The 24932-nt window shown below is 46.2% G+C and overlaps 1 protein-coding gene across 1 annotated transcript in view; it reads right to left on the minus strand.

Moving 5' to 3' along the window:
* The window catches only part of LOC129329924 (mucin-16-like), a gene marked incomplete at its 5' end in the record, with an annotated part of 108050 nt that overhangs the window by 75798 nt on the left and 7320 nt on the right, over window positions 1-24932 (minus strand). The window contains 7 exons of the mRNA XM_054979676.1: window positions 5226-5378; window positions 6840-6977; window positions 7884-8069; window positions 10851-11111; window positions 16575-16803; window positions 17170-17434; window positions 19199-19441. Coding sequence (XP_054835651.1) covers window positions 5226-5378; window positions 6840-6977; window positions 7884-8069; window positions 10851-11111; window positions 16575-16803; window positions 17170-17434; window positions 19199-19441 — 1475 coding nt within the window. The remainder of the gene's footprint in view (window positions 1-5225; window positions 5379-6839; window positions 6978-7883; window positions 8070-10850; window positions 11112-16574; window positions 16804-17169; window positions 17435-19198; window positions 19442-24932) is intronic.

Raw genomic sequence — 24932 nt, forward strand, 5'->3', positions numbered from 1 at the left:
CACATGCAGAAGCTAACATGGTGAAGCACCAGTAGACTCTATGCCTAACTTCACTGCGCATGCGCAGCATACTCCTGCTTCAGCATGGGACAACACAGCCACCATGCCACATTGATGCTGTAGCCTATATGCTCATGCCTAGTAAAGCAAGCCAAAGTACCAAAGTCATCAGAGTCCACACTGTACATCCTCCCTGGAAACAACTCCTCCCACATCCTAATCCCCTAATATGGCTTCCAGTTAGGAAGGAAGACAGTGCCATCTGCAAAGACTTACTTGTTGTTTCTACAGGTGGTGTAGTAAATGGTGAGGCTGTGGTGTTCCCAACACCAGCAGGTTGATCTATTGGTTTCTCAGTAGCAGGGTAGATTACTGATTCATTAGCCTGACCTGCTATGTAGAAAAGATTTTTGGTCATTTTGTGGTGGCCAGGAATTTTTTCTACAGTCCACCGGAAAGCATGAAGCAGGTTGGCATGCCAGACTAGACTGCATCTCACACTTTGAGTCTCCTATTTGAAGAGCAGAAGCTAGGGTTCACATACAGAAGCTAACATGGTGAAGCACCAGCAGACTCTATGCCTAACTTCACTGCGCATGCGCAGCATACTCTTGCTCCAGCATGGGACAACAGAGCCACCGTGCCACATTGATGCTGTAGCCTATATGTTCATGCCTAGTAAAGCAAGCCAAAGTACCAAAGTCATCAGAGTCCACACTGTACATCCTCCCTGGAAACAACTCCTCCCACATCCTAATCCCCAAATATGGCTTTCAGTTAAGGGGGAATACAGTGCCATCTGCAAAGACTTACTTGTTGTTGCTACAGGTGGTGTAGTAAATGGTGAGGCTGTGGTGTTCCCAACACTAGCAGGTCGATCTGTTGGTTTCTCAGTAGCAGGGGGGATTACTGATTCATTGGCCTGACCTGCTATGTAGAAAAGATTTTGGTCATTTTGTGGTGGCCAGGAATTTTTTCTACAGTCCACCGGAAAGCATGAAGTAGGTTTGCATGCCAGACTAGACTGCATCTCACACTTTGAGTCTCCTATTTGAAGAGCAGAAGCTAGGGTTCACATGCAGAAGCTAACATGGTGAAGCACCAGCAGACTCTATGCCTAACTTCACTGCACATGCGCAGCATACTCTTGCTCCAGCATGGCACAACACAGCCACCGTGCCACATTGATGCTGTAGCCTATATGCTCATGCCTAGTAAAGTAAGCCAAAGTACCAAAGTCATCAGAGTCCACACTGTACATCCTCCCTGGAAACAACTCCTCCCACATCCTAATCCCCAAATATGGCTTCCAGTTAGGGAGGAATACAGTGCCATCAGCAAAGAATTACTTGTTGTTGCTCCAGGTGGTGTAGTAAATGGTGAGGCTGTGGTGTTCCCAACACCAGCAGGTTGATCTATTGGTTTCTCAGTAGCAGGGTAGATTACTGATTCATTAGCCTGACCTGCTATGTAGAAAACAGTTTGCGTCATTTTGTGGTGGCCAGGAATTTTTTCTACTGTCCACCGGAAAGCTTCAAGTAGGTTTGCATGCCAGACTAGACTGCATCTCACACTTTGAGTCTCCTATTTGAAGAGCAGCTGCTAGGGGTCACATGCAGAAGCTAACATGGTGAAGCATCAGCAGACTCTATGCCTAACTTCACTGCGCATGTGCAGCATACTCTTGCTCCAGCATGGGACAACACAGCCACCATGCCACACCGATGTTGTGGCCTATATGCACATGCCTAGTAAAGCAAGCCAAAGTACCAAAGTCATCAGAATCCACACTGTACATCCTCCCTGGAAACAACTCCTCCCATATCCCAATCCTCCAACATGGCTTCCAACTTGGGAGGAAGACAGTGCCATCAGCAAAGACTTACTTGTTGTTGCTACAGGTGGTGTAGTAAATGGTGAGGCTGTGGTGTTCCCAACACCAGCAGGTCGATCTGTTGGTTTCTCAGTAGCAGGGGGGATTACGGATTCATTGGCCTGACCTGCTATGTAGAAAAGATTTACATTTGGTGCTGTTCCCAAGAAATACAGAAATGAAAAACGGCCAGAAATTAGATGCCAGGCTAAAGGAGATGCATCATAGAGCATAGATGCTTCTTGTTGCTGATTTTGAAATAGCATGTGGCTTTTCAAATAGCCCGAGGCATTTGAATTCTATACTATAGAAGAGTTTATAGATGCTTTTAGACACTTTCTGCTATATACTGTTTGTATGGAGGGGGGTGCGTTTTGGCAGAAGGTAATCAACAAATTTTAAAATAAACCCACGTATTCTGGATATATTTAAAAATCATTGGGTTCAACCAAATGAGTTTCTTCTGCAACATAAGAAGATGGTTCTCTGTTGGAAGATAACTCTTCACTTGGTGGAAGGGATCCAACCAATTCAGTTTTTGAAATCTGAAAGATTGCATTATCAACATCGCATCTGAGAATTAAAATACTCATTTCTTACGATTGTACCTCAGATCGTGTTACATGAATTTTAATACATAAACCGAGTTCCAACTCTCATACTGGTCAACATTTAAGCATAAATATTTCTTGTTTTCAAAACCCAAATATATGAAATTAGAATCTCTGATGGGGATCAGCAAATGGTCCATATTCTGAGCTGGGTCCTAAAATCATAACAACAGATCCGCTGGCGATGAAGCATTTCCATTTGTGGTGGCGGACAGAGCACCAATTATTCCCCCCCCCCGCACACACACACACACTAGAGATTCTCAATTCCCACCCACCCTGTACATGGGGGTCCACTATCCTTCAGGAACACAACATTGGAGGGTGCAATAAGCTACACAGGAACAGGAAAGGCAGGAAAACTTCTTTATCTAGCACAATGCTTAGGAGCCAGATTTCTTGGCGCTGTTTCCTTTTCTATTCGTTTACATTTCTGTAACTGTTTTCTCTTTTCCACTTTTCACACTGGGTTTTCTGGATTTGTGCCATTTTTCTATGTAATTTATGCTGTGTTTATAAAGACAATGTACATTACTTATACATCTAATCTATGGATAATGTGAATTTATTGTTGGACAAATAACACAGAAGAATGTGTATAGTTTACAGAAGCTGGTCCAAAGAGCAGGGAAAAAAGAAAGAAAGAAGAATGGCTCCAACTCACATAACAGAGAAGCAAAATCAAAAAAGGGATTGGGAGGTCAAAACAGGAAGGCATGAGAAGTGTAAATCACCCTTAAACAATGCCAAAGTGGAAAATTCCTGATACAATTCCACCCATTACTTCCTTGCTAAACTAACCCAAATCTTCTAAGCACAATCAATGTCTTACTTGTGACAGCATCTGAAGTGGTACCTAACATTGTCATCACAGATGGGGTGGTAGTTCTAGAGGCAGCTCTGCTCGTCTTCTTAGGTACAAAGGTGTTAATGGCTGTTCTGGTTTCAGAGGGTGACGTGGCTAGAATGACAGCTGTAGAGGTGTTTTCCCTTGTCACAGTGACGGAGGATGTCATCTCCAGAACTGTAGGATAAGTTGTAGTAGTCGTCCCTGGTTTCACAGACCCAGCAAGAGATGTGGTGGTCTCCGTGGAGGATGAGGTCAGGAGAAAAGAAGATGATGTTTCTGCCACGGCAAATGTTGACACCCCCATGGTAGGAAAAAGGATGTTGCTTGTGGCCTCTTTGGAAATGGTACCAGCCCCTTTTGTGATCTCTGAGACAATTGGTGTGACTGCTTCTGTGGTCTTAAAAGATGAAATTGTTGGAAGGATCATAGTGCTTGCCTCCTCCCTGGATGCTTTGCCAAATATAGTAGGGGAAGTTTCTATGGGGGAAGTGGTGAGGACAGCTGCAGCTGTTGTTGTCAGGAACGAAGTTCTGGGCATGGTCTCCATGGCAGAAGATGTACCAACAGACAAAGATGTAGTCTCTGAGGTAGAACTAGGCTGAAATGAAGTGTCTGCCATGACCTGTGTGGTAGAAAATGCAGGAGGTAGTGTAGTGCCTGTTGCCATTTCTGTGCCCCAAGATGTTGCCGGGGTTGAAGTGTCTCTCATGGCCTCAGTGGTAGAAGATGTAAGTAGAGGTGAAGTCCCAGCTGTGGTCTCCTCAGTAGAAGACATAGACACAGACAAAGATTTGGCTGTAGGCTCCAGCGAAGAAGATATAGCCAGGAGTGTTATTCTCGTTGTTGAATAAGTGGCAGAAGATGGAGAAAGAAGTGAGGTGGCGCTCATGGTTTCCATCGCAGAAGATGCAGCCAGGTGTGAAGTGCCTGCTGTGATCTCTGTGGCAGAAGAAGTGGCCATGGGCAAAGCATTTGTGGCAGATGAAACAGGTGGAAGTGAAGTGCCTGCTGTTGTCTCCATTGCAGAAGAAATAGCTGGGAGTGTCGTGTAAGTTATCTCAGTGGCAGCAGTTGTTGAAGGAAGTGAAGTTCCTACCATTGTCTCCATGACTGAAGATGTAGCCAAGGGTGTTGTGTTAGTTGTTATTTCAGTGGCAGAAGATGCTGGTGGAAGTGAAGTGCCTGCAGTGGTCTCCATGACAGAAGATGTAGCCAAAGGTGTTGTGTTAGTTGTTATTTCAGTGGCAGAAGATGTTGGTGGAAGTGAAGTTCCTACCGTTGCCTCCAGGGCAGAAGATGGAGCCAGGGGCGTTGTGTTAGTTGTTATCTCAGTGGCAGGAGATGTTGCAGGAAGTGAACTGCCAGCTGTTGTCTCCACGGCAAAAGATGTAGCCAGGGGTGTTGTATTAGTAATGTCAGTGGCAGAAGATGCTGGAGGAGGCGAAGTGCCTGCCGTGGAGTTCATGCCAGAAGATGTAGCCAGAGGTGTTGTGTTAGTTGTTATTTCCGTGGCAGAAGATGTTGGCAGAAGTGAAGTGCCTGCTGTGGTCTCTGTGGCAGAAGACATATCTGGGAGTGTTGTGTAAGTTGTTTTCTCAGTGGCAGAAGTTGTTGGAGGAAGTGAAGTTCCTACCGTTGTCTCCATGACAGAAGATGCAGTCAGGGGTATTGTGTTAGTCATTATTTCAGTGGCAGAAGATGTTGGTGGAAGTGATGTTCCTGCTGTGCTCTCCATGACAGAAGATATTGCCAGGGATGTTGTCTTAGTTGTTATCTCAGTGGCAGGAGGTGTTGGAGGAAGTGAAGTTTCCATTGTGGTCTCCAGGGCAGAAGATGTAGCCAGGGGTGTTGTGTTAGTTGTTATCTCAGTGGCAGAAGATGTTGGTGGAACTAATGTTCCTGTTGTGGTCTCCAGGGCAGAAGATATAGCCAGGGGTGTTGTGTTAGCTATTATCTCAGTGGCAGAAGATGTTGGAGGAAGTGATGTTCTTGCTTTGCTCCCCATGACAGAAGATGTAGCTAGAGGTGTTGTGTTAGTTGTTATCTCAGTGGCAGGAGGTGTTGGAGGAAATGAAGTTCTTACTCTTGTCTCCATGACAGAAGATGTAGCCGGGGGTGTTGTGTTAGTTATTATCTTAGTGGCAGAAGATGTTGGTGGAAGTGAAGTTCCTACCGTTGTCTCCATAGAAGAATATGTAGCCAAGGGTGTTGTGTTAGTTATTATCTCAGTGGCAGAATGTGTTGGAGGAAGCAAAGTTCCTATCGTTGTCTCCATGACAGAAGATGTACCTGCAGGTGTTGTGTTAGTTGTTACGTCAGTGGCAGAAGATTTTGGAGGAAGTGAAGTTCCTATCATTGTCCCCATGGCAGAAGATGTAGCCAGGGGTGATGTGTTAGTTATTATCCCAGTGGTAAAAGATGTTGGAGGAAGAGAAGTTCCTACCGTTGTCTCCATGACAGAAGATGTAGCCAGGGGTGTTGTGTTAGTTATTATCTCAGTGGCAGAAGGTGTTGGAGGAAGTGAAGTTCCTACCGTTGTCTCCATGGCAGAAGATGAAGCCAGGGGTGTTGTGTTAGTTATTATCCCAGTGGCAGGAGGTGTTGGAGGAAGTGAAGTTCCTACTGTTGTCTCCAATGCAGAAGATGTAGCCAGGGGTGTTGTGTAAGTTATTATCTCAGTGGCAGAAGGTGTTGGAGGAAATGAAGTTCCTACTGTTGTCCCCGTGGCCGATAATGTAGCCAAGGGTGTTGTGTTAGTTATCTCAGTGGCAGAAGATGTTGGAGGAAGTGAAGTTCCTACCGTTGTCTCCATGACAGAAGATGTGGCTATGGGCAAAGTATTTGTGGTAGAAGATATAGGTGGGAATGAAGTATCTTCTGCTCTCTCCATGGCAGAAAATGTAGCCAAGGGAGTTGTGTTAGTTATCTCAGTGGCAGAAGATGTTGGAGGAAGTGAAGTTCCTACCGTTGTCTCCATAGAAGAATATGTAGCCAGGGGTGTTGTGTTAGATGTTATTTCAGTGGCAGAAGATGTTGGAGGAAGTGAAGTTCCTGCTTTGCTCTCCATGACAGAAGATGTAGCCAGGGGTGTTGTGTTAGTTATTATCCCAGTGGCAGAAGATGTTGGAGGAAGTGAAGTTCCTACCGTTGTCTCCATGACAGAAGATGTACCTACAGGTGTTGTGTTAGTTGTTACGTCAGTGGCAGAAGATTTTGGAGGAACTGAAGTTCCTATCATTATCCCCATGGCAGAAGATGTAGCCAGGGGTGATGTGTTAGTTATTATCTCAGTGGGAGAAGATGTTGGAGGAAGTGAAGTTCTTACCGTTGTCTCCATGGCAGAAGATATAGCCAGGGGTGTTGTGTTAGTTATTATCTCAGTGGCAGAAGATGTTGGAGGAAGTGAAGTTCTTTCCGTTGTCTCCATGGCAGAAGATGTAGCCAGGGGTGTTCTGTTAGTTATTATCCCAGTGGTAAAAGATGTTGGAGGAAGTGAAGTTCCTACCGTTGTCTCCATGGCAGAAGATGTAGCCAGGGGTGTTGTGTTAGTTATTATCCCAGTGGCAGAAGGTGTTGGAGGAAGTGAAGTTCCTACCGTTGTCTCCATGGCAGAATATGTAGCCAAGGGTGTTGTGTTAGTTATCTCAGTGGCAGAAGATGTTGGAGGAAGTGAAGTTCCTACCGTTGTCTCCATGACAGAAGATGTGGCTATGGGCAAAGTATTTGTGGTAGAAGATATAGGTGGGAATGAAGTATCTTCTGCTCTCTCCATGGCAGAAAATGTAGCCAAGGGTGTTGTGTTAGTTATCTCAGTGGCAGAAGATGTTGGAGGAAGTGAAGTTCCTACCGTTGTCTCCAAGACAGAAGATGTAGCCAGGGGTGTTGTGTTAGATGTTATTTCAGTGGCAGAAGATGTTGGAGGAAGTAAAGTTCCTGTTGTGGTCTCCAGGGCAGAAGATGTAGCCAGGGGTGTTGTGTTAGTTATTATCTTAGTGGCAGAAGATGTTGGTGGAACTAATGTTCCTGTTGTGGTCTCCAGGGCCGAAGATATAGCCAGGGGTGTTGTGTTAGTTATTATCTCAGTGGCAGAAGATGTTGGAGGAAGTGATGTTCTTGCTTTGCTCCCCATGACAGAAGATGTAGCTAGAGGTGTTGTGTTAGTTGTTATCTCAGTGGCCGGAGGTGTTGGAGGAAGTGAAGTTCCTACCGTTGTCTCCATGGCAGAAGATGTAGCCAGGGGTGTTGTGTTAGTTACTATCCCAGTGGCAGAAGGTGTTGGAGGAAGTGAAGTTCCTACCGTTGTCTCCATGGCAGAATATGTAGCCAAGGGTGTTGTGTTAGTTATCTCAGTGGCAGAAGATGTTGGAGGAAGTGAAGTTCCTACCGTTGTCTCCATGACAGAAGATGTGGCTATGGGCAAAGTATTTGTGGTAGAAGATATAGGTGGGAATGAAGTATCTTCTGCTCTCTCCATGGCAGAAAATGTAGCCAAGGGTGTTGTGTTAGTTATCTCAGTGGCAGAAGATGTTGGAGGAAGTGAAGTTCCTACCGTTGTCTCCAAGACAGAAGATGTAGCCAGGGGTGTTGTGTTAGATGTTATTTCAGTGGCAGAAGATGTTGGAGGAAGTAAAGTTCCTGTTGTGGTCTCCAGGGCAGAAGATGTAGCCAGGGGTGTTGTGTTAGTTATTATCTTAGTGGCAGAAGATGTTGGTGGAACTAATGTTCCTGTTGTGGTCTCCAGGGCAGAAGATATAGCCAGGGGTGTTGTGTTAGTTATTATCTCAGTGGCAGAAGATGTTGGAGGAAGTGATGTTCTTGCTTTGCTCCCCATGACAGAAGATGTAGCTAGAGGTGTTGTGTTAGTTGTTATCTCAGTGGCAGGAGGTGTTGGAGGAAGTGAAGTTCCTACCGTTGTCTCCATGACAGAAGATGTAGCCAGGGATGTTGTGTTAGTTATTATCTCAGTGGCAGAAGGTGTTGGAGGAAATGAAGTTCTTACTCTTGTCTCCATGACAGAAGATGTAGCCAGGGGTGTTGTGTTAGTTATTATCTTAGTGGCAGAAGATGTTGGTGGAAGTGAAGTTCCTGCCGTTGTCTCCATAGAAGAATATGTAGCCAAGGGTGTTGTGTTAGTTATTATCTCAGTGGCAGAATGTGTTGGAGGAAGCGAAGTTCCTACCGTTGTCTCCATGACAGAAGATGTACCTGCAGGTGTTGTGTTAGTTGTTATCTCAGTGGCAGGAGGTGTTGGAGGAAGTGAAGTTCCTACCGTTGTCTCCATGACAGAAGATGTAGCCAGGGATGTTGTGTTAGTTATTATCTCAGTGGCAGAAGGTGTTGGAGGAAATGAAGTTCTTACTCTTGTCTCCATGACAGAAGATGTAGCCAGGGGTGTTGTGTTAGTTATTATCTTAGTGGCAGAAGATGTTGGTGGAAGTGAAGTTCCTGCCGTTGTCTCCATAGAAGAATATGTAGCCAAGGGTGTTGTGTTAGTTATTATCTCAGTGGCAGAATGTGTTGGAGGAAGCGAAGTTCCTACCATTGTCTCCATGACAGAAGATGTACCTGCAGGTGTTGTGTTAGTTGTTACGTCAGTGGCAGAAGATTTTGGAGGAAGTGAAGTTCTTACCGTTGTCTCCATGGCAGAAGATGTAGCCAGGGGTGTTGTGTTAGTTATTATCCCAGTTGTAAAAGATGTTGGAGGAAGTGAAGTTCCTACCGTTGTCTCCATGACAGAAGATGTAGCCAGGGGTGTTGTGTTAGTTATTATCCCAGTGGCAGGAGGTGTTGGAGGAAGTGAAGTTCCTACAGTTGTTTCCATGGCAGAAGATATAGCCAGGGGTATTCTGTTAGTTATTATCTCAGTGGCAGAAGGTGTTGGAGGAAATGAAGTTCTTACTCTTGTCTCCATGACAGAAGATGTAGCCAGGGGAGTTGTGTTAGTTATTATCTTAGTGGCAGAAGATGTTGGTGGAAGTGAAGTTCCTGCCGTTGTCTCCATAGAAGAATATGTAGCCAAGGGTGTTGTGTTAGTTATTATCTCAGTGGCAGAATGTGTTGGAGGAAGCGAAGTTCCTACCGTTGTCTCCATGACAGAAGATGTACCTGCAGGTGTTGTGTTAGTTGTTACGTCAGTGGCAGAAGATTTTGGAGGAAGTGAAGTTCTTACCGTTGTCTCCATGGCAGAAGATGTAGCCAGGGGTGTTGTGTTAGTTATTATCCCAGTTGTAAAAGATGTTGGAGGAAGTGAAGTTCCTACCGTTGTCTCCATGACAGAAGATGTAGCCAGGGGTGTTGTGTTAGTTATTATCCCAGTGGCAGGAGGTGTTGGAGGAAGTGAAGTTCCTACAGTTGTTTCCATGGCAGAAGATATAGCCAGGGGTATTCTGTTAGTTATTATCTCAGTGGCAGAAGGTGTTGGAGGAAATGAAGTTCTTACTCTTGTCTCCATGACAGAAGATGTAGCCAGGGGAGTTGTGTTAGTTATTATCTTAGTGGCAGAAGATGTTGGTGGAAGTGAAGTTCCTGCCGTTGTCTCCATAGAAGAATATGTAGCCAAGGGTGTTGTGTTAGTTATTATCTCAGTGGCAGAATGTGTTGGAGGAAGCGAAGTTCCTACCGTTGTCTCCATGACAGAAGATGTACCTGCAGGTGTTGTGTTAGTTGTTACGTCAGTGGCAGAAGATTTTGGAGGAAGTGAAGTTCCTATCATTGTCCCCATGGCAGAAGATGTAGCCAGGGGTGATGTGTTAGTTGTTATCTCAGTGGCTGAAGGTGTCGGAGGAAGTGAAGTTCCTACCGTTGTCCCCATTGCAGAAGATGTAGCCAGGGGTGTTGTATTAGTTATTATCTCAGTGGCAGAAGGTCTTGGAGGAAGTGAAGTTCCTACCGTTGTCTCCATGACAGAAGATGTAGCCAGGGGTGTTGTGTTAGTTATTATCTCAGTGGCAGAAGGTGTCGGAGGAAGTGAAGTTCCTACCGTTGTCTCCATGGCAGAAGATGTAGCCAGGGGTGTTGTGTTAGTTATTATCCCAGTGGCAGGAGGTGTTGGAGGAAGTGAAGTTCCTGCTGTGGTCTCCATGGCAGAAGATGTAGCCAGGGGTGTTGTGTTAGTTATTATCTTAGTGGCAGAAGATGTTGGTGGAACTAATGTTCCTGTTGTGGTCTCCAGGGCAGAAGATATAGCCAGGGGTGTTGTGTTAGTTATTATCTCAGTGGCAGAAGATGTTGGAGGAAGTGATGTTCTTGCTTTGCTCCCCATGACAGAAGATGTAGCTAGAGGTGTTGTGTTAGTTGTTATCTCAGTGGCCGGAGGTGTTGGAGGAAGTGAAGTTCCTACCGTTGTCTCCATGGCAGAAGATGTAGCCAGGGGTGTTGTGTTAGTTATTATCCCAGTGGCAGAAGGTGTTGGAGGAAGTGAAGTTCCTACCGTTGTCTCCATGGCAGAATATGTAGCCAAGGGTGTTGTGTTAGTTATCTCAGTGGCAGAAGATGTTGGAGGAAGTGAAGTTCCTACCGTTGTCTCCATGACAGAAGATGTGGCTATGGGCAAAGTATTTGTGGTAGAAGATATAGGTGGGAATGAAGTATCTTCTGCTCTCTCCATGGCAGAAAATGTAGCCAAGGGTGTTGTGTTAGTTATCTCAGTGGCAGAAGATGTTGGAGGAAGTGAAGTTCCTACCGTTGTCTCCAAGACAGAAGATGTAGCCAGGGGTGTTGTGTTAGATGTTATTTCAGTGGCAGAAGATGTTGGAGGAAGTAAAGTTCCTGTTGTGGTCTCCAGGGCAGAAGATGTAGCCAGGGGTGTTGTGTTAGTTATTATCTTAGTGGCAGAAAATGTTGGTGGAACTAATGTTCCTGTTGTGGTCTCCAGGGCAGAAGATATAGCCAGGGGTGTTGTGTTAGTTATTATCTCAGTGGCAGAAGATGTTGGAGGAAGTGATGTTCTTGCTTTGCTCCCCATGACAGAAGATGTAGCTAGAGGTGTTGTGTTAGTTGTTATCTCAGTGGCAGGAGGTGTTGGAGGAAGTGAAGTTCCTACCGTTGTCTCCATGACAGAAGATGTAGCCAGGGGTGTTGTGTTAGTTATTATCTCAGTGGCAGAAGGTGTTGGAGGAAATGAAGTTCTTACTCTTGTCTCCATGACAGAAGATGTAGCCAGGGGAGTTGTGTTAGTTATTATCTTAGTGGCAGAAGATGTTGGTGGAAGTGAAGTTCCTGCCGTTGTCTCCATAGAAGAATATGTAGCCAAGGGTGTTGTGTTAGTTATTATCTCAGTGGCAGAATGTGTTGGAGGAAGCGAAGTTCCTACCGTTGTCTCCGTGACAGAAGATGTACCTGCAGGTGTTGTGTTAGTTGTTACGTCAGTGGCAGAAGATTTTGGAGGAAGTGAAGTTCCTACTGTTGTTTCCATGGCAGAAGATATAGCCAGGGGTATTCTGTTAGTTATTATCTCAGTGGCAGAAGATGTTGGAGGAAGTGAAGTTCCTACCGTTGTCTCCATGACAGAAGATGTAGCCAGGGGAGTTGTGTTAGTTATTATCTTAGTGGCAGAAGATGTTGGTGGAAGTGAAGTTCCTGCCGTTGTCTCCATAGAAGAATATGTAGCCAAGGGTGTTGTGTTAGTTATTATCTCAGTGGCAGAATGTGTTGGAGGAAGCGAAGTTCCTACCGTTGTCTCCATGACAGAAGATGTACCTGCAGGTGTTGTGTTAGTTGTTACGTCAGTGGCAGAAGATTTTGGAGGAAGTGAAGTTCCTATCATTGTCCCCATGGCAGAAGATGTAGCCAGGGGTGATGTGTTAGTTGTTATCTCAGTGGCTGAAGGTGTCGGAGGAAGTGAAGTTCCTACCGTTGTCCCCATTGCAGAAGATGTAGCCAGGGGTGTTGTATTAGTTATTATCTCAGTGGCAGAAGGTCTTGGAGGAAGTGAAGTTCCTACCGTTGTCTCCATGACAGAAGATGTAGCCAGGGGAGTTGTGTTAGTTATTATCTTAGTGGCAGAAGATGTTGGTGGAAGTGAAGTTCCTGCCGTTGTCTCCATAGAAGAATATGTAGCCAAGGGTGTTGTGTTAGTTATTATCTCAGTGGCAGAATGTGTTGGAGGAAGCGAAATTCCTACCGTTGTCTCCATGACAGAACATGTACCTGCAGGTGTTGTGTTAGTTGTTACGTCAGTGGCAGAAGATTTTGGAGGAAGTGAAGTTCTTACCGTTGTCTCCATGGCAGAAGATGTAGCCAGGGGTGTTGTGTTAGTTATTATCCCAGTTGTAAAAGATGTTGGAGGAAGTGAAGTTCCTACCGTTGTCTCCATGACAGAAGATGTAGCCAGGGGTGTTGTGTTAGTTATTATCCCAGTGGCAGGAGGTGTTGGAGGAAGTGAAGTTCCTACTGTTGTTTCCATGGCAGAAGATATAGCCAGGGGTATTCTGTTAGTTATTATCTCAGTGGCAGAAGGTGTTGGAGGAAATGAAGTTCTTACTCTTGTCTCCATGACAGAAGATGTAGCCAGGGGAGTTGTGTTAGTTATTATCTTAGTGGCAGAAGATGTTGGTGGAACTAATGTTCCTGTTGTGGTCTCCAGGGCCGAAGATATAGCCAGGGGTGTTGTGTTAGTTATTATCTCAGTGGCAGAAGATGTTGGAGGAAGTGATGTTCTTGCTTTGCTCCCCATGACAGAAGATGTAGCTAGAGGTGTTGTGTTAGTTGTTATCTCAGTGGCCGGAGGTGTTGGAGGAAGTGAAGTTCCTACCGTTGTCTCCATGGCAGAAGATGTAGCCAGGGGTGTTGTGTTAGTTATTATCCCAGTGGCAGAAGGTGTTGGAGGAAGTGAAGTTCCTACCGTTGTCTCCATGGCAGAATATGTAGCCAAGGGTGTTGTGTTAGTTATCTCAGTGGCAGAAGATGTTGGAGGAAGTGAAGTTTCTACCGTTGTCTCCATGACAGAAGATGTGGCTATGGGCAAAGTATTTGTGGTAGAAGATATAGGTGGGAATGAAGTATCTTCTGCTCTCTCCATGGCAGAAAATGTAGCCAAGGGTGTTGTGTTAGTTATCTCAGTGGCAGAAGATGTTGGAGGAAGTGAAGTTCCTACGGTTGTCTCCAAGACAGAAGATGTAGCCAGGGGTGTTGTGTTAGATGTTATTTCAGTGGCAGAAGATGTTGGAGGAAGTAAAGTTCCTGTTGTGGTCTCCAGGGCAGAAGATGTAGCCAGGGGTGTTGTGTTAGTTATTATCTTAGTGGCAGAAGATGTTGGTGGAACTAATGTTCCTGTTGTGGTCTCCAGGGCAGAAGATATAGCCAGGGGTGTTGTGTTAGTTATTATCTCAGTGGCAGAAGATGTTGGAGGAAGTGATGTTCTTGCTTTGCTCCCCATGACAGAAGATGTAGCTAGAGGTGTTGTGTTAGTTGTTATCTCAGTGGCAGGAGGTGTTGGAGGAAGTGAAGTTCCTACCGTTGTCTCCATGACAGAAGATGTAGCCAGGGGTGTTGTGTTAGTTATTATCTCAGTGGCAGAAGGTGTTGGAGGAAATGAAGTTCTTACTCTTGTCTCCATGACAGAAGATGTAGCCAGGGGAGTTGTGTTAGTTATTATCTTAGTGGCAGAAGATGTTGGTGGAAGTGAAGTTCCTGCCGTTGTCTCCATAGAAGAATATGTAGCCAAGGGTGTTGTGTTAGTTATTATCTCAGTGGCAGAATGTGTTGGAGGAAGCGAAGTTCCTACCGTTGTCTCCATGACAGAAGATGTACCTGCAGGTGTTGTGTTAGTTGTTACGTCAGTGGCAGAAGATTTTGGAGGAAGTGAAGTTCTTACCGTTGTCTCCATGGCAGAAGATGTAGCCAGGGGTGTTGTGTTAGTTATTATCCCAGTTGTAAAAGATGTTGGAGGAAGTGAAGTTCCTACCATTGTCTCCATGACAGAAGATGTAGCCAGGGGTGTTGTGTTAGTTATTATCCCAGTGGCAGGAGGTGTTGGAGGAAGTGAAGTTCCTACTGTTGTTTCCATGGCAGAATATATAGCCAGGGGTATTCTGTTAGTTATTATCTCAGTGGCAGAAGGTGTTGGAGGAAATGAAGTTCTTACTCTTGTCTCCATGACAGAAGATGTAGCCAGGGGAGTTGTGTTAGTTATTATCTTAGTGGCAGAAGATGTTGGTGGAAGTGAAGTTCCTGCCGTTGTCTCCATAGAAGAATATGTAGCCAAGGGTGTTGTGTTAGTTATTATCTCAGTGGCAGAATGTGTTGGAGGAAGCGAAGTTCCTACCGTTGTCTCCATGACAGAAGATGTACCTGCAGGTGTTGTGTTAGTTGTTACGTCAGTGGCAGAAGATTTTGGAGGAAGTGAAGTTCTTACCATTGTCTCCATGGCAGAAGATGTAGCCAGGGGTGATGTGTTAGTTATTATCCCAGTTGTAAAAGATGTTGGAGGAAGTGAAGTTCCTACCGTTGTCTCCATGACAGAAGATGTAGCCAGGGGTGTTGTGTTAGTTATTATCCCAGTGGCAGGTGGTGTTGGAGGAAGTGAAGTTCCTACTGTTGTTTCCATGGCAGAAGATATAGCCAGGGGTATTCTGTTAGTTATTATCTCCGTGGCAGAAGATGTTGGAGGAAGTGAAGTTCCTACCGTTGTCTCCATGACAGAAGATGTAGCCAGGGGTGTTGTGTTAGTTATTATCTTAGTGGCAGAAGATGTTGGTGGAAGTGAAGTTCCTACCGTTGTCTCCATAGAAGAATATGTAGCCAAGGGTGTTGTGTTAGTTATTATCTCAGTGGCAGAATGTGTTGGAGGAAGCGAAGTTCCTACCGTTGTCTCCATGACAGAAGATGTACCTGCAGGTGTTGTGTTAGTTGTTACGTCAGTGGCAGAAGATTTTGGAGGAAGTGAAGTTCCTATCATTGTCCCCATGGCAGAAGATGTAGCCAGGGGTGATGTGTTAGTTGTTATCTCAGTGGCTGAAGGTGTCGGAGGAAGTGAAGTTCCTACCGTTGTCCCCATTGCAGAAGATGTAGCCAGGGGTGTTGTATTAGTTATTATCTCAGTGGCAGAAGGTCTTGGAGGAAGTGAAGTTCCTACCGTTGTCTCCATGACAGAAGATGTAGCCAGGGGTGTTGTGTTAGTTATTATCTCAGTGGTAGAAGGTGTCGGAGGAAGTGAAGTTCCTACCGTTGTCTCCATGGCAGAAGATGTAGCCAGGGGTGTTGTGTTAGTTATTATCCCAGTGGCAGGAGGTGTTGGAGGAAGTGAAGTTCCTGCTGTGGTCTCCATGGCAGAAGATATAACCAGGGCTGATGTGTTAGTTGTTACATCAGTGGTAGAAGTTTTTGGAGGAAGTGAACCGCCTGCTGTTGTCTCCATTACAGAAGATGTAGCAAGGGGTGTTGTGTTAGTTATTACCTCAGTGGGAGAAGATGTTAGTGCAAGGGAAGTTCCTACCATTGTCCCCATTGCAGAAGATGTAGCCAGGGATGTTGTATTAGTTATTATCTCAGTGGCAGAAGGTCTTGGAGGAAGTGAAGTTCCTACCATTGTCCCCATGGCAGAAGATGTAGCCAGGGGTGTTTTGTTAGTTATTATCTCAGTGGCAGAAGATGTTGGAGGAAGTGAAGTTCCTGCTGTGGTCTCCACGGGAGAAGATATAGACAGGGCTGATGTGTTAGTTGTTACATCAGAGCCAGAAGTTGTTGGAGGAAGTGAACTGCCTGCCATTGTCTCCATTACAGAAGATGGAGCCAGGGGTGTTGTGTTAATTGTTATGTCAGTGGCAGAAGATGTAGGAGGAAGTGAAGTTCCTATCATTGTCCCCATGGGAGAATATGTAGCCAGGGGTGATGTGTTAGTTGTTATCTCACTGGCAGAAGATGTTGGTGCAAGGGAAGTTCCTACCATTGTCCCCATGGCAGAAGATGTAGCCAGGGGTGTTTTGTTAGTTATTATCTCAGTGGCAGAAGATGTTGGTGGAAGTGAAGTTCCTGCTGTGGTCTCTACAGCCGAAGATAAAGCCAGGGCTGATATCTTAGTTGTTACATCAGTGGCAGAAGATTTTGGAGGAAGTAAACTGCGTGCTGTTGTCTCCATTACAGAAGATGTAGCCAGAGGTGTTGTGTTAGTTATTATCACACTGGCAGATGTTGTTGGACGTGAAGTTCCTACTATTGTCTCCATGGCCGATGATGAAGCCAGGGGTGTTGTGTTAGTTATTATCGCATTGGCAGAAGATATTGGAGGAAGTGAATTTCCTACCATTGTCTCCAGGGTAGAAGATGTAGCCAGGGGTATTATGTTAGTTTTCTCAGTGACAGGAGTTGTTGGAGGAAGTGAAGTTTCCATTGTGGTCTTAGTTTTTACATCAGTGGAAGAAGTTGTTGGGGGAAGTGAACTGCCTGCTGTTGTCTCCATTTCAGAAGATTTTGCCAGGGGTGTTGTGTTAGTTATTATCTTAGTGGCAGAAGATGTTGGAAGAAGTGAAGTTCTTACCATTGTCTCCGTGGCAGAAGATGTAGCCAGAGGTGTTGTGTTAGTTATTATCATAGTGGCAGAAGAAGTTGGTGGAAGTGAAGTTCCTGCTGTGGTCTCTACAGCCGAAGATAAAGCCAGGGCTGATATCTTAGTTGTTACATCAGTAGCAGAAGTTGTTGGAGGAAGTGAACTGTCTGCTGTTGTCTCCATTACAGAAGATGTAGCCAGAGGTGTTGTGTTAGTTATTATCACATTGGCAGAAGATGTTGGTGGAAGTGAAGTTCCTACTATTGTCTCCATGGCCGATGATGAAGCCAGGGGTGTTGTGTTAGTTATTATCGCATTGGCAGAACATGTTGGAGGAAGTGAAGTTCCTAACATTGTCTCCAGGGCAGAAGATGTAGCCAGGGGTATTATGTTAGTTTTCTCAGTGACAGGAGGTGTTGGAGGAAGTGAAGTTCCTATTGTGGTCTCCAGGGCAGAAGATGTAGCCAGGGGTGTTGTGTTAGTTATTATCTTAGTGGCAGAAGATGTTGGTGGAAGTAAAGTTCCTACCATTGTCTCCATGGCAGAAGATGTAGCCAGAGGTGTTGTGTTAGTTATTATCATAGTGGCAGAAGATGTTGGTGGAAGTGAAGTTCCTGCTGTGGTCTCCACGGCAGAAGATATAGCCAGGGCTGATGTCTTAGTTTTTACATCAGTGGTAGAAGTTGTTGGGGGAAGTGAACTGCCTGCTGTTGTCTCCATTTCAGAAGATTTAGCCAGGGGTGTTGTGTTAGTTATGTCAGTGGTAGATGTTGGAAGAAGTGAAGTGCCTGCCATTGTCTCCATGCCAGAAGATTTAACCATAGCTGTTCTGCTAGTTGTTATTTCCATGGCAGAAGATGTTGGCAGAAGTAAAGTGCCTCCTTTGGTCTCTGTGGCAGAAGATGTGGCCATGGGAAAAGTATTTGTCATAGAAGATTTAGGTGGGAGTGAAGTGCCTGCAGTTGTCTCCATTGAAGAAGACATATCCACGAATGTTGTGTACATTATGTCAGTGGCAGAAGATGTTGGTGGAAGTGAAGTTCCTCCCATTGTCTCCATGAAAGAAGATGTAGCCAGGGGTGTTGTGTTCGTGATTTCAGTGGCAGAAGATGTTGGCAGAAGTAAAGTGCCTCCTTTGGTCTCTGTGGCAGAAGATGTGGCCATGGGAAAAGTATTTGTCATAGAAGATTTAGGTGGGAGTGAAGTGCCTGCAGTTGTCTCCATTGAAGAAGACATATCCACGAATGTTGTGTACATTATGTCAGTGGCAGAAGATGTTGGTGGAAGTGAAGTTCCTCCCATTGTCTCCATGAAAGAAGATGTAGCCAGGGGTGTTGTGTTCGTGATTTCAGTGGCAGAAGATGATGGAGGACGTGCAGTTCCTGCTGTGGTCTCCATGGCAAAAGATGTAGCCAGGGGTGTTGTGTTACTTGTTGTTTCAGTGGCAGAAGATGTTGGAGGAAGGGAAGTTCCTACCATTGTTATCCTGACAGAAGATGTAGCCAGGGGTGTTGTGTTTGTGATTTCAGTGGCAGGAGGTGTTGGAAGAAGTGAAGTGCCTGCCGTGGTTTGTGTGGCAGATGATGCAGGCAACAGTGAAGAGTGTGTCATGGACTCTGTGTTAGAAAATATATGTGGGAGTGAAGTGACAGCCATGGTCTTTGGGGCTGAAGATGTCGGTGGAAGTGAAGTTTCTGCCATAGTTTCTCTGTCAGAAGATGCAGGCCATAGTGAAGTGCCTGAAGTGGTCTCTGTGGCAGCAGATGTATTCAGGAGTATTGTTGTCTCAATTGCAGAAGATAGAGGAAGGAGTGACGTGTCTGCTGTGTTCTCTGTGGCAGAAAATGCAGCCAAGGAGGCAGTGGCTTCCATGGTCTCCATGGCAGAACGTGTAGAAGGAACTGAGGTACCTTCTGTGGCCTCTGTGGCAGACGATGTATCCTTAGACAACGTGCCTGCCATGGTCTCTGCAGGAGAAGATCTAGGTGGGAATGAGGTTCCTACTATGGTCTCCCCAGCAGTAGATGTAGTCAAGATTGTTGTGTCTGCTGTCTCAGAGGCAGAATGTGTAGCCATGAGCAAAGTGCCTGTTGCAGCCTCCGTGGCAGAAGATGCTGCCACCAGTGTAGGGCCTGCTGTGGTCTCTATAGCAGAAGAGGAAGGAGGAAGTGAAGTGCTTACTGTGTTCTCTGTGCCAGTAAATGTAAAGAGGAGCAAATTGCCTGCCGTGGACTCTCTGGCAGTAGATGGAGGCAGGAGTGAAGTGCCTTCCATAATCGAGAGTGAAGTAACTGATTCTGTTTCAGAGGTGGAAAATTTTGCTTTTACTGAAGTTCCCGGGTCAGATTTCAGCAGTGTTGAAGCACCTGCCGTGGTCTCACTTGCCGAAGATGTTCCTGCAGAAGTCATATCAGCGATCATTTCCACAGGAGAAGTTGCTGGTTGGAACTTAGAGGTGGTTTCTTTGGGTGAAATAAAGCCATTAACTGAGCTCACGTCCATGAAAAATGTAGCCTTGGTTTCCGAAGGGACTGTGCGCTGTCCACTGGATGTGACCGCATACTTTGTCTCTAAGAGGGAAGAAGTCGGCTGGGCCAAAATGGTTGTATCCATGGTGGTATTCTCTATGGGGGAAACAGATACTTCCACTTCAGTAGAAGTAATGGAATTTGTTCTCCCAGAAGGTGAAGGTGCAATTGGGCTACTTATTGCTAAAGTTTTCTTTGGGGAAGTTTCTTGAACTGAAGAAGCAAGCATCTCTGTAAAAAACAAAACAAAGATGTGTCCACTGCAGCAGATGGCAGTATTGAGGCCTCTATCACAAGCCTTTGATAGAGCTTTGGCCTGCTGTTACATCACTTGCTAAACCTTTTCTTGCTTTCTTCCTTCAGTCTTGATAGCCAAGTAAAATAAGTTGGAAAACAGAGATGTTATCGAATTTCATGACAACTCTGATTCGGGTCAAACATTCAGTGACGTTATTGGATTGTCCATACCCTGGACCGAACTGGCGTCTGTCCTTTTCCCCAACCACACGAACAAAATCCAACAGATATCCCATGTTTGAGAACTGATGCTGTTTTTCATCAATGGTATGAAAATTGCATATGATGTAGAAAGCATGAAAGTAAGAAAAGTAACAAACAACAAATTTCTCATACAGATGGCTGTGAAGGATAGTTTTGCCACCCCTCCTCTTCAGAGATGTGAAGGCACCAGACACTAGGTAAGAATTACTTACAGCTGCCTCGGGCCAAGAACATAGTGAGACTGTTTAAGGCCGATTCCAGATGACTAACCTTAAGTCGCTTCATGCCGCCCTCTTCCGGATCGCGACGGGGAAAATGCGAAATATCGCATTTCCTCGCGCGAGTTTTGCGCGTCGTCGCGCAAAACTTGCACGAGGAAACATGATATTTCGCATTTTCCCCGTCGCGATCCGGAAGAGGGCGGCATGAAGCGACTTAAGGTTAGTCATCTGGAATCGGCCTAAGTCCATGCCACTCTCTCAGGGTGGAAATACACATTACTACATTCCTAGGGATGCTCAAATGAACCTCATTTCGTTTGTCCCTTTTCCAACTTCCCATGCACTTGCTCACACAGTCCCACTTCCATTTGCTCCATGTGAATACATTCACGCATTCGATATCAGTTCCTCCTCAACTGCTAAAAGTATCCCAGTTTCCCCCACCTCCTACATCCATTCATTGAAATGCAGGTCTTGACACTTGCTCACACCTTAAAGAAATGCATACTGACAAGTCAAAGGAGCCCATAGTACTTGTTCTTCCAGTGAAAACAGAGCTGAATTGGCGCTCTGCCATCCGAACTCACTTGCAGATGCAATCACACAAAGGGAGCTCCTGTGAAAGCGGCATGCTCGTGCGCCGAGCAAGAATTGCCTGCAATTGAATTCTGATCCTGCACTTGAGCATCCCCAGGTAATTTTGCAGCATGTATTTCCACTCTCAGACACACTTTTTCTTCAGAGAATCTCATTACTACAAAGGAGCATTTGCCAGACACTTTGGGGCTGAGCAGAATGTTTTGGGCTTCTCTGTGGCAGTGAAAGATTCTTTTTTTCAAAATGTGTTGAGAGACTGTTGGGTGAGATAAATTGGCTGGGTACTAGGAGTGGATTAGGCCCTACCTAAGGCTGGCAGGATTGTATATCCCTCAACTGTGCATCATCACTGAAACCTTGGCATGGGACAGCATGGGCTAATCAAGTCAACAACGACATCTCTCTGCACAACTTGGGTGCAGTCACGGAGGAACAGGATGTGACTGGGTTGAGGTTGGAGCCAGGATGGAATTGCCCAAATGTCAGCCAACTCCATGGAAAAGTATTTTAGGAAACCTGCACCATTTGAGGTAGGGAGTGAGTTTAATATATTGTGCTTGTTGAGTGTTTAATAAAGCCCTCATTTCACCCACACATTGCGTCTGCTGTCTTCATTTTGCTTACAGGAGCAAAAGTGGGAAATTTGCCAAAAAGACTGAGCAGTATGAAAAAAGTGTTCCCGACCATACATGAACATAAAATAAATTAAAAATACATAGCCCTCATTCGAAATTGGTTTTCCATTCTATCTGGGTCAGCCTAAAAACGTATACTCCAGAAGATGGCTGTCAGCCTCCCGCCGGGGCGCTGCTATGCTCGGCCTTCCTCCCCATGGTGCAGGCTTTGTGGAGGCGGTGTGGGCCCCCCTTGTTTCGGACGCAGCTGGCTGGGGTGCCCGTGTGCCAGGCAAGAGCATCTGGCAGGTTGCCATCAAGCTAGGTGCTGGCATTGGGTCTGTGGCCGGAGGGGGGTATACATCACCCTCGCTCCCTCTCATCCACTCCTCCACCTTGCCTGCCCCCTGCCTACTTTCCCCTCCATATGCAGCATCCTTCTTCCCATCCTCCTCTTCTCCTTCTCCCACTCTCCAACAACTACTCTCTGTCTCGCTTTTGCTTTTGCTCTCCACTCCTTCACTCTCTACCTACCACCACTCCTACACAACCCACCACAAGCTCCCTACTGATCCTGCCTTTATAGGGCTTCTCCCAACTCCCCCCTCCTTTCCTTCCAGGCTCTGCCCTATCCCTGATGCCCTCCAGCTGGGTATGCCCTCAGATGTTTCCTCTCTCATCCTAGTCTCTCCCTGTTGAGATCTCTAAGCTAGATGTAACCCAGCTGGTGGCACCCTCAGGTGTTCCTCCTCCCATTCCTCCCTGCCCCCTTCACAGCCAATGTGGCTTGGCCGCCTTTGCTCACAAGGAGCCACCTTGGCCTCCTGGGTTCTGGCCGCAGGTGCCTGGTCAGCTGCCCCAGCTGGCTCCCTTTTCCCTTCATTCCCTGCTGGCTGGGGCTGAGCTGCCTCCCATGAGCTGTCTGGGCCTGTGGCTGGGAAGCCAGCTTGGTCCGTTGTGCTGCTGTTTCCTGGCCGCCTCCCGTCCTCTTCTCCCAGCAAATCTGGGGGCTGAGTGTCAGACCCCAGACAATGGCGTCACATCACCATGAATCTGAATTAAATATTTTCAGCAAGGCATGTCCAGAAAGTGGTGAGTCCCCACTGAAGCCAGATTTCTGAAGGGCAAGAATGGCAAACAAAACTTACCACTCTCTGCTGTTTGAGTCTCTAGATGGCGTGGGCAGGTAGACAGAAGGATAGGGGGAAACATACTTACGTGAAGTAGGAGAGAGAGTGGTACTTTGTAGAGCTGTGGTGTGTTCATGGGACTGATGTATCGGCGTATTTGATACAGATGCAATAGATTCGGTGACCTGATGAGCTGTACAAATATGACATGTCAGTTTTCTCCAACAGAAATTATTAATTACAGAGCATTATGATGAGGCTAAGAAACAATGATGGATTTATACCTAAAGAGACAAGTAACAATACCGAGGGCATTATCTTGAAACCTGTTGGAGTGGATTCTCACCATGGGGTTAATCAACAGAAGTTTTCTTTTCTAGTAGAGTTCCCTGAACTGGATAGTCTGGGCTAGCCTGATCTCATCAGAAGCTAAGCAAGTTTGGCACCAGTTAGTACTTGGACGAGAGATCACCAAGAAAGTCCAGAGTTGCAATGCAGAGGCAAGGAATGGCAAAGAACCTCTGTTAGTCTCTTGCCTTTAAAACCGCAGCAAGAATTGCTATAAGATGGCAGTAGTTTGACAGTACTTCGCACATACTTTTAAACATCATCTAAATTAGCAGCCACCTTGTGGTGGCAAATGCCATCCAAGAAACTTGGGTTGCTGGATCAGTCCAGTTTCCTGTCTACTATCTGATGCCTCTAAGAAGACCTCAGGTGGTGCATGCTGTTTATTCCTAACATCCAGAGACAACTGGCTTCTGAACATTTGGCTCCCACAGCCAAGGCTTCTTTTCAGGGGGAACGCGGTGGAACGGAGTTCCGGAACCTCTTGAAAATGGTCACATGGCTGGTGGCCCCGCCCCCTGATCTCCAGACAGAGGAGAGTTTAGATTGCCCTCTGCGCCGCTGGATTAGAAGCCCCCTTTAAACATCCATAGGGCCTTGGGCAGCCACCCTGCCTCAGTTGGTCACCAGTGGCCACCAGTTTCGTACCCATCCCCATCCTGGAACCTCACAAACTGATGTAGAGCAACGATGTCAGCTCCATCATCTTTCCTTGGACTCCATTCAGTACCTAGGATACTGTAAGTATGATTAAGGACCATTTATTTAGGTATGATTATAAAAGCAGGCAATGGCAAACCACCTCTGTTAGTCTCTTGCCATAAAACCCCCACCAGGGGTCACTATAAGTCAACTATGACTTGAGGGCACTCTCCACCACACATAACAGCATAATTTGTAGAGCACAACGTGTTTGCTCTACTCAATTTGTTGGTATTTTCCCATCAGGACAGCTTCCTGACTATTGTTCATATTTGACTGTTCCTCGGTATGGCATGGAGAGTGCACTCAAGTCATAGCTGACTTATGGCAGCTCCTGGTGGGGTTTTCATGGCAAGAGACTAACAGAGGTGGTTCGCCATTGCTTGCCTCTGCAACCCTGGTCTTCATTGCTGGGCCGATTCCAGACGGGCACAAATAAAGCGAGTGCTTTCGCTTTTCCAGCGACCTCACTCGTTAAAACACGTAATGTCCCGTCCCTGCTTACCTCCAGTTCATGGCGCTGTGTTGCGCTCCAGAAGCGGACGGTGTGAACGCCGTATTGCGGGTTTGCACACTTCTGGACGCTTCGTCGCCATGGAGAGGCCCTCCCCTTTACCTCCTTCCTTTGCCGGCTGGCCAGCAACAATATTCCCTTAGTTTTTTTTAAAAACCGGGCACCATTTGCGCAGTTGCACGTTTGCGCACATCGAACTGCGCAAATGCGCACAAATGCACAAATGCACAAAAGTTGACGCTGCATATTCGCATACCTGCACATTTGCGCATTTGCGCATTTGCGCAAAACACGTAATTTAAAAAAAAAAAAACTGAAATGCGAACCAATGAACGCCGCCGATGTCAACTGTGACGGGGAGGAAACAACCAATCCCGGGTACCTCAGTTGGCCGTGCGAACATCCGGAAGTGGGATGGCACGGCACACTGCGAGACAAAGCGGATGGAGACGAAACTGAACGTGTGGCCAGTAAGCGATTATTTCCGCAGAAAAACCGCAATTTCTGGCCATCTGGAATCGGCCCTTGTCTCCCCAATTACTAACCAAAGCCAACCCTGCTTAACTTCTGAGATCTGACGAGATCAGGCTCACATGGGCTATCCAGGTCAGGGCATTCCTTGGTACAGGTGTGACTTTATGTTGGTGCACCTAAAGATCTTACCACCTAGAGTTTTACAAGGGAGGTATCCAGGGCTTTTTTTCTGGGAAAAGAGGTGGTGGAACTCAGTGGGTTGCCCTCGGAGAGAATCATCACATGGCTGGTGGCCCCGTCCCCTGATCTCCAGACAGAGGGGAGTGTAGATTGCCCTCTATGCCGGTGGAGCGGTGCGGAGGGCAATCTAAACTCCCCGCTGTCTGGAGATCAGGGGGCAGGGCCACCGGCCATGTGACCATTTTCAAGAGGTGCCGGAACTCCATTCCTCCGCGTTCCAGCTGAAAAAAAGCCCTGGAGAAGGGG

This window comes from Eublepharis macularius, chromosome 5, assembly GCF_028583425.1.
Source record: "Eublepharis macularius isolate TG4126 chromosome 5, MPM_Emac_v1.0, whole genome shotgun sequence".
NCBI classification, from domain to species: Eukaryota; Metazoa; Chordata; class Lepidosauria; order Squamata; family Eublepharidae; genus Eublepharis; species Eublepharis macularius.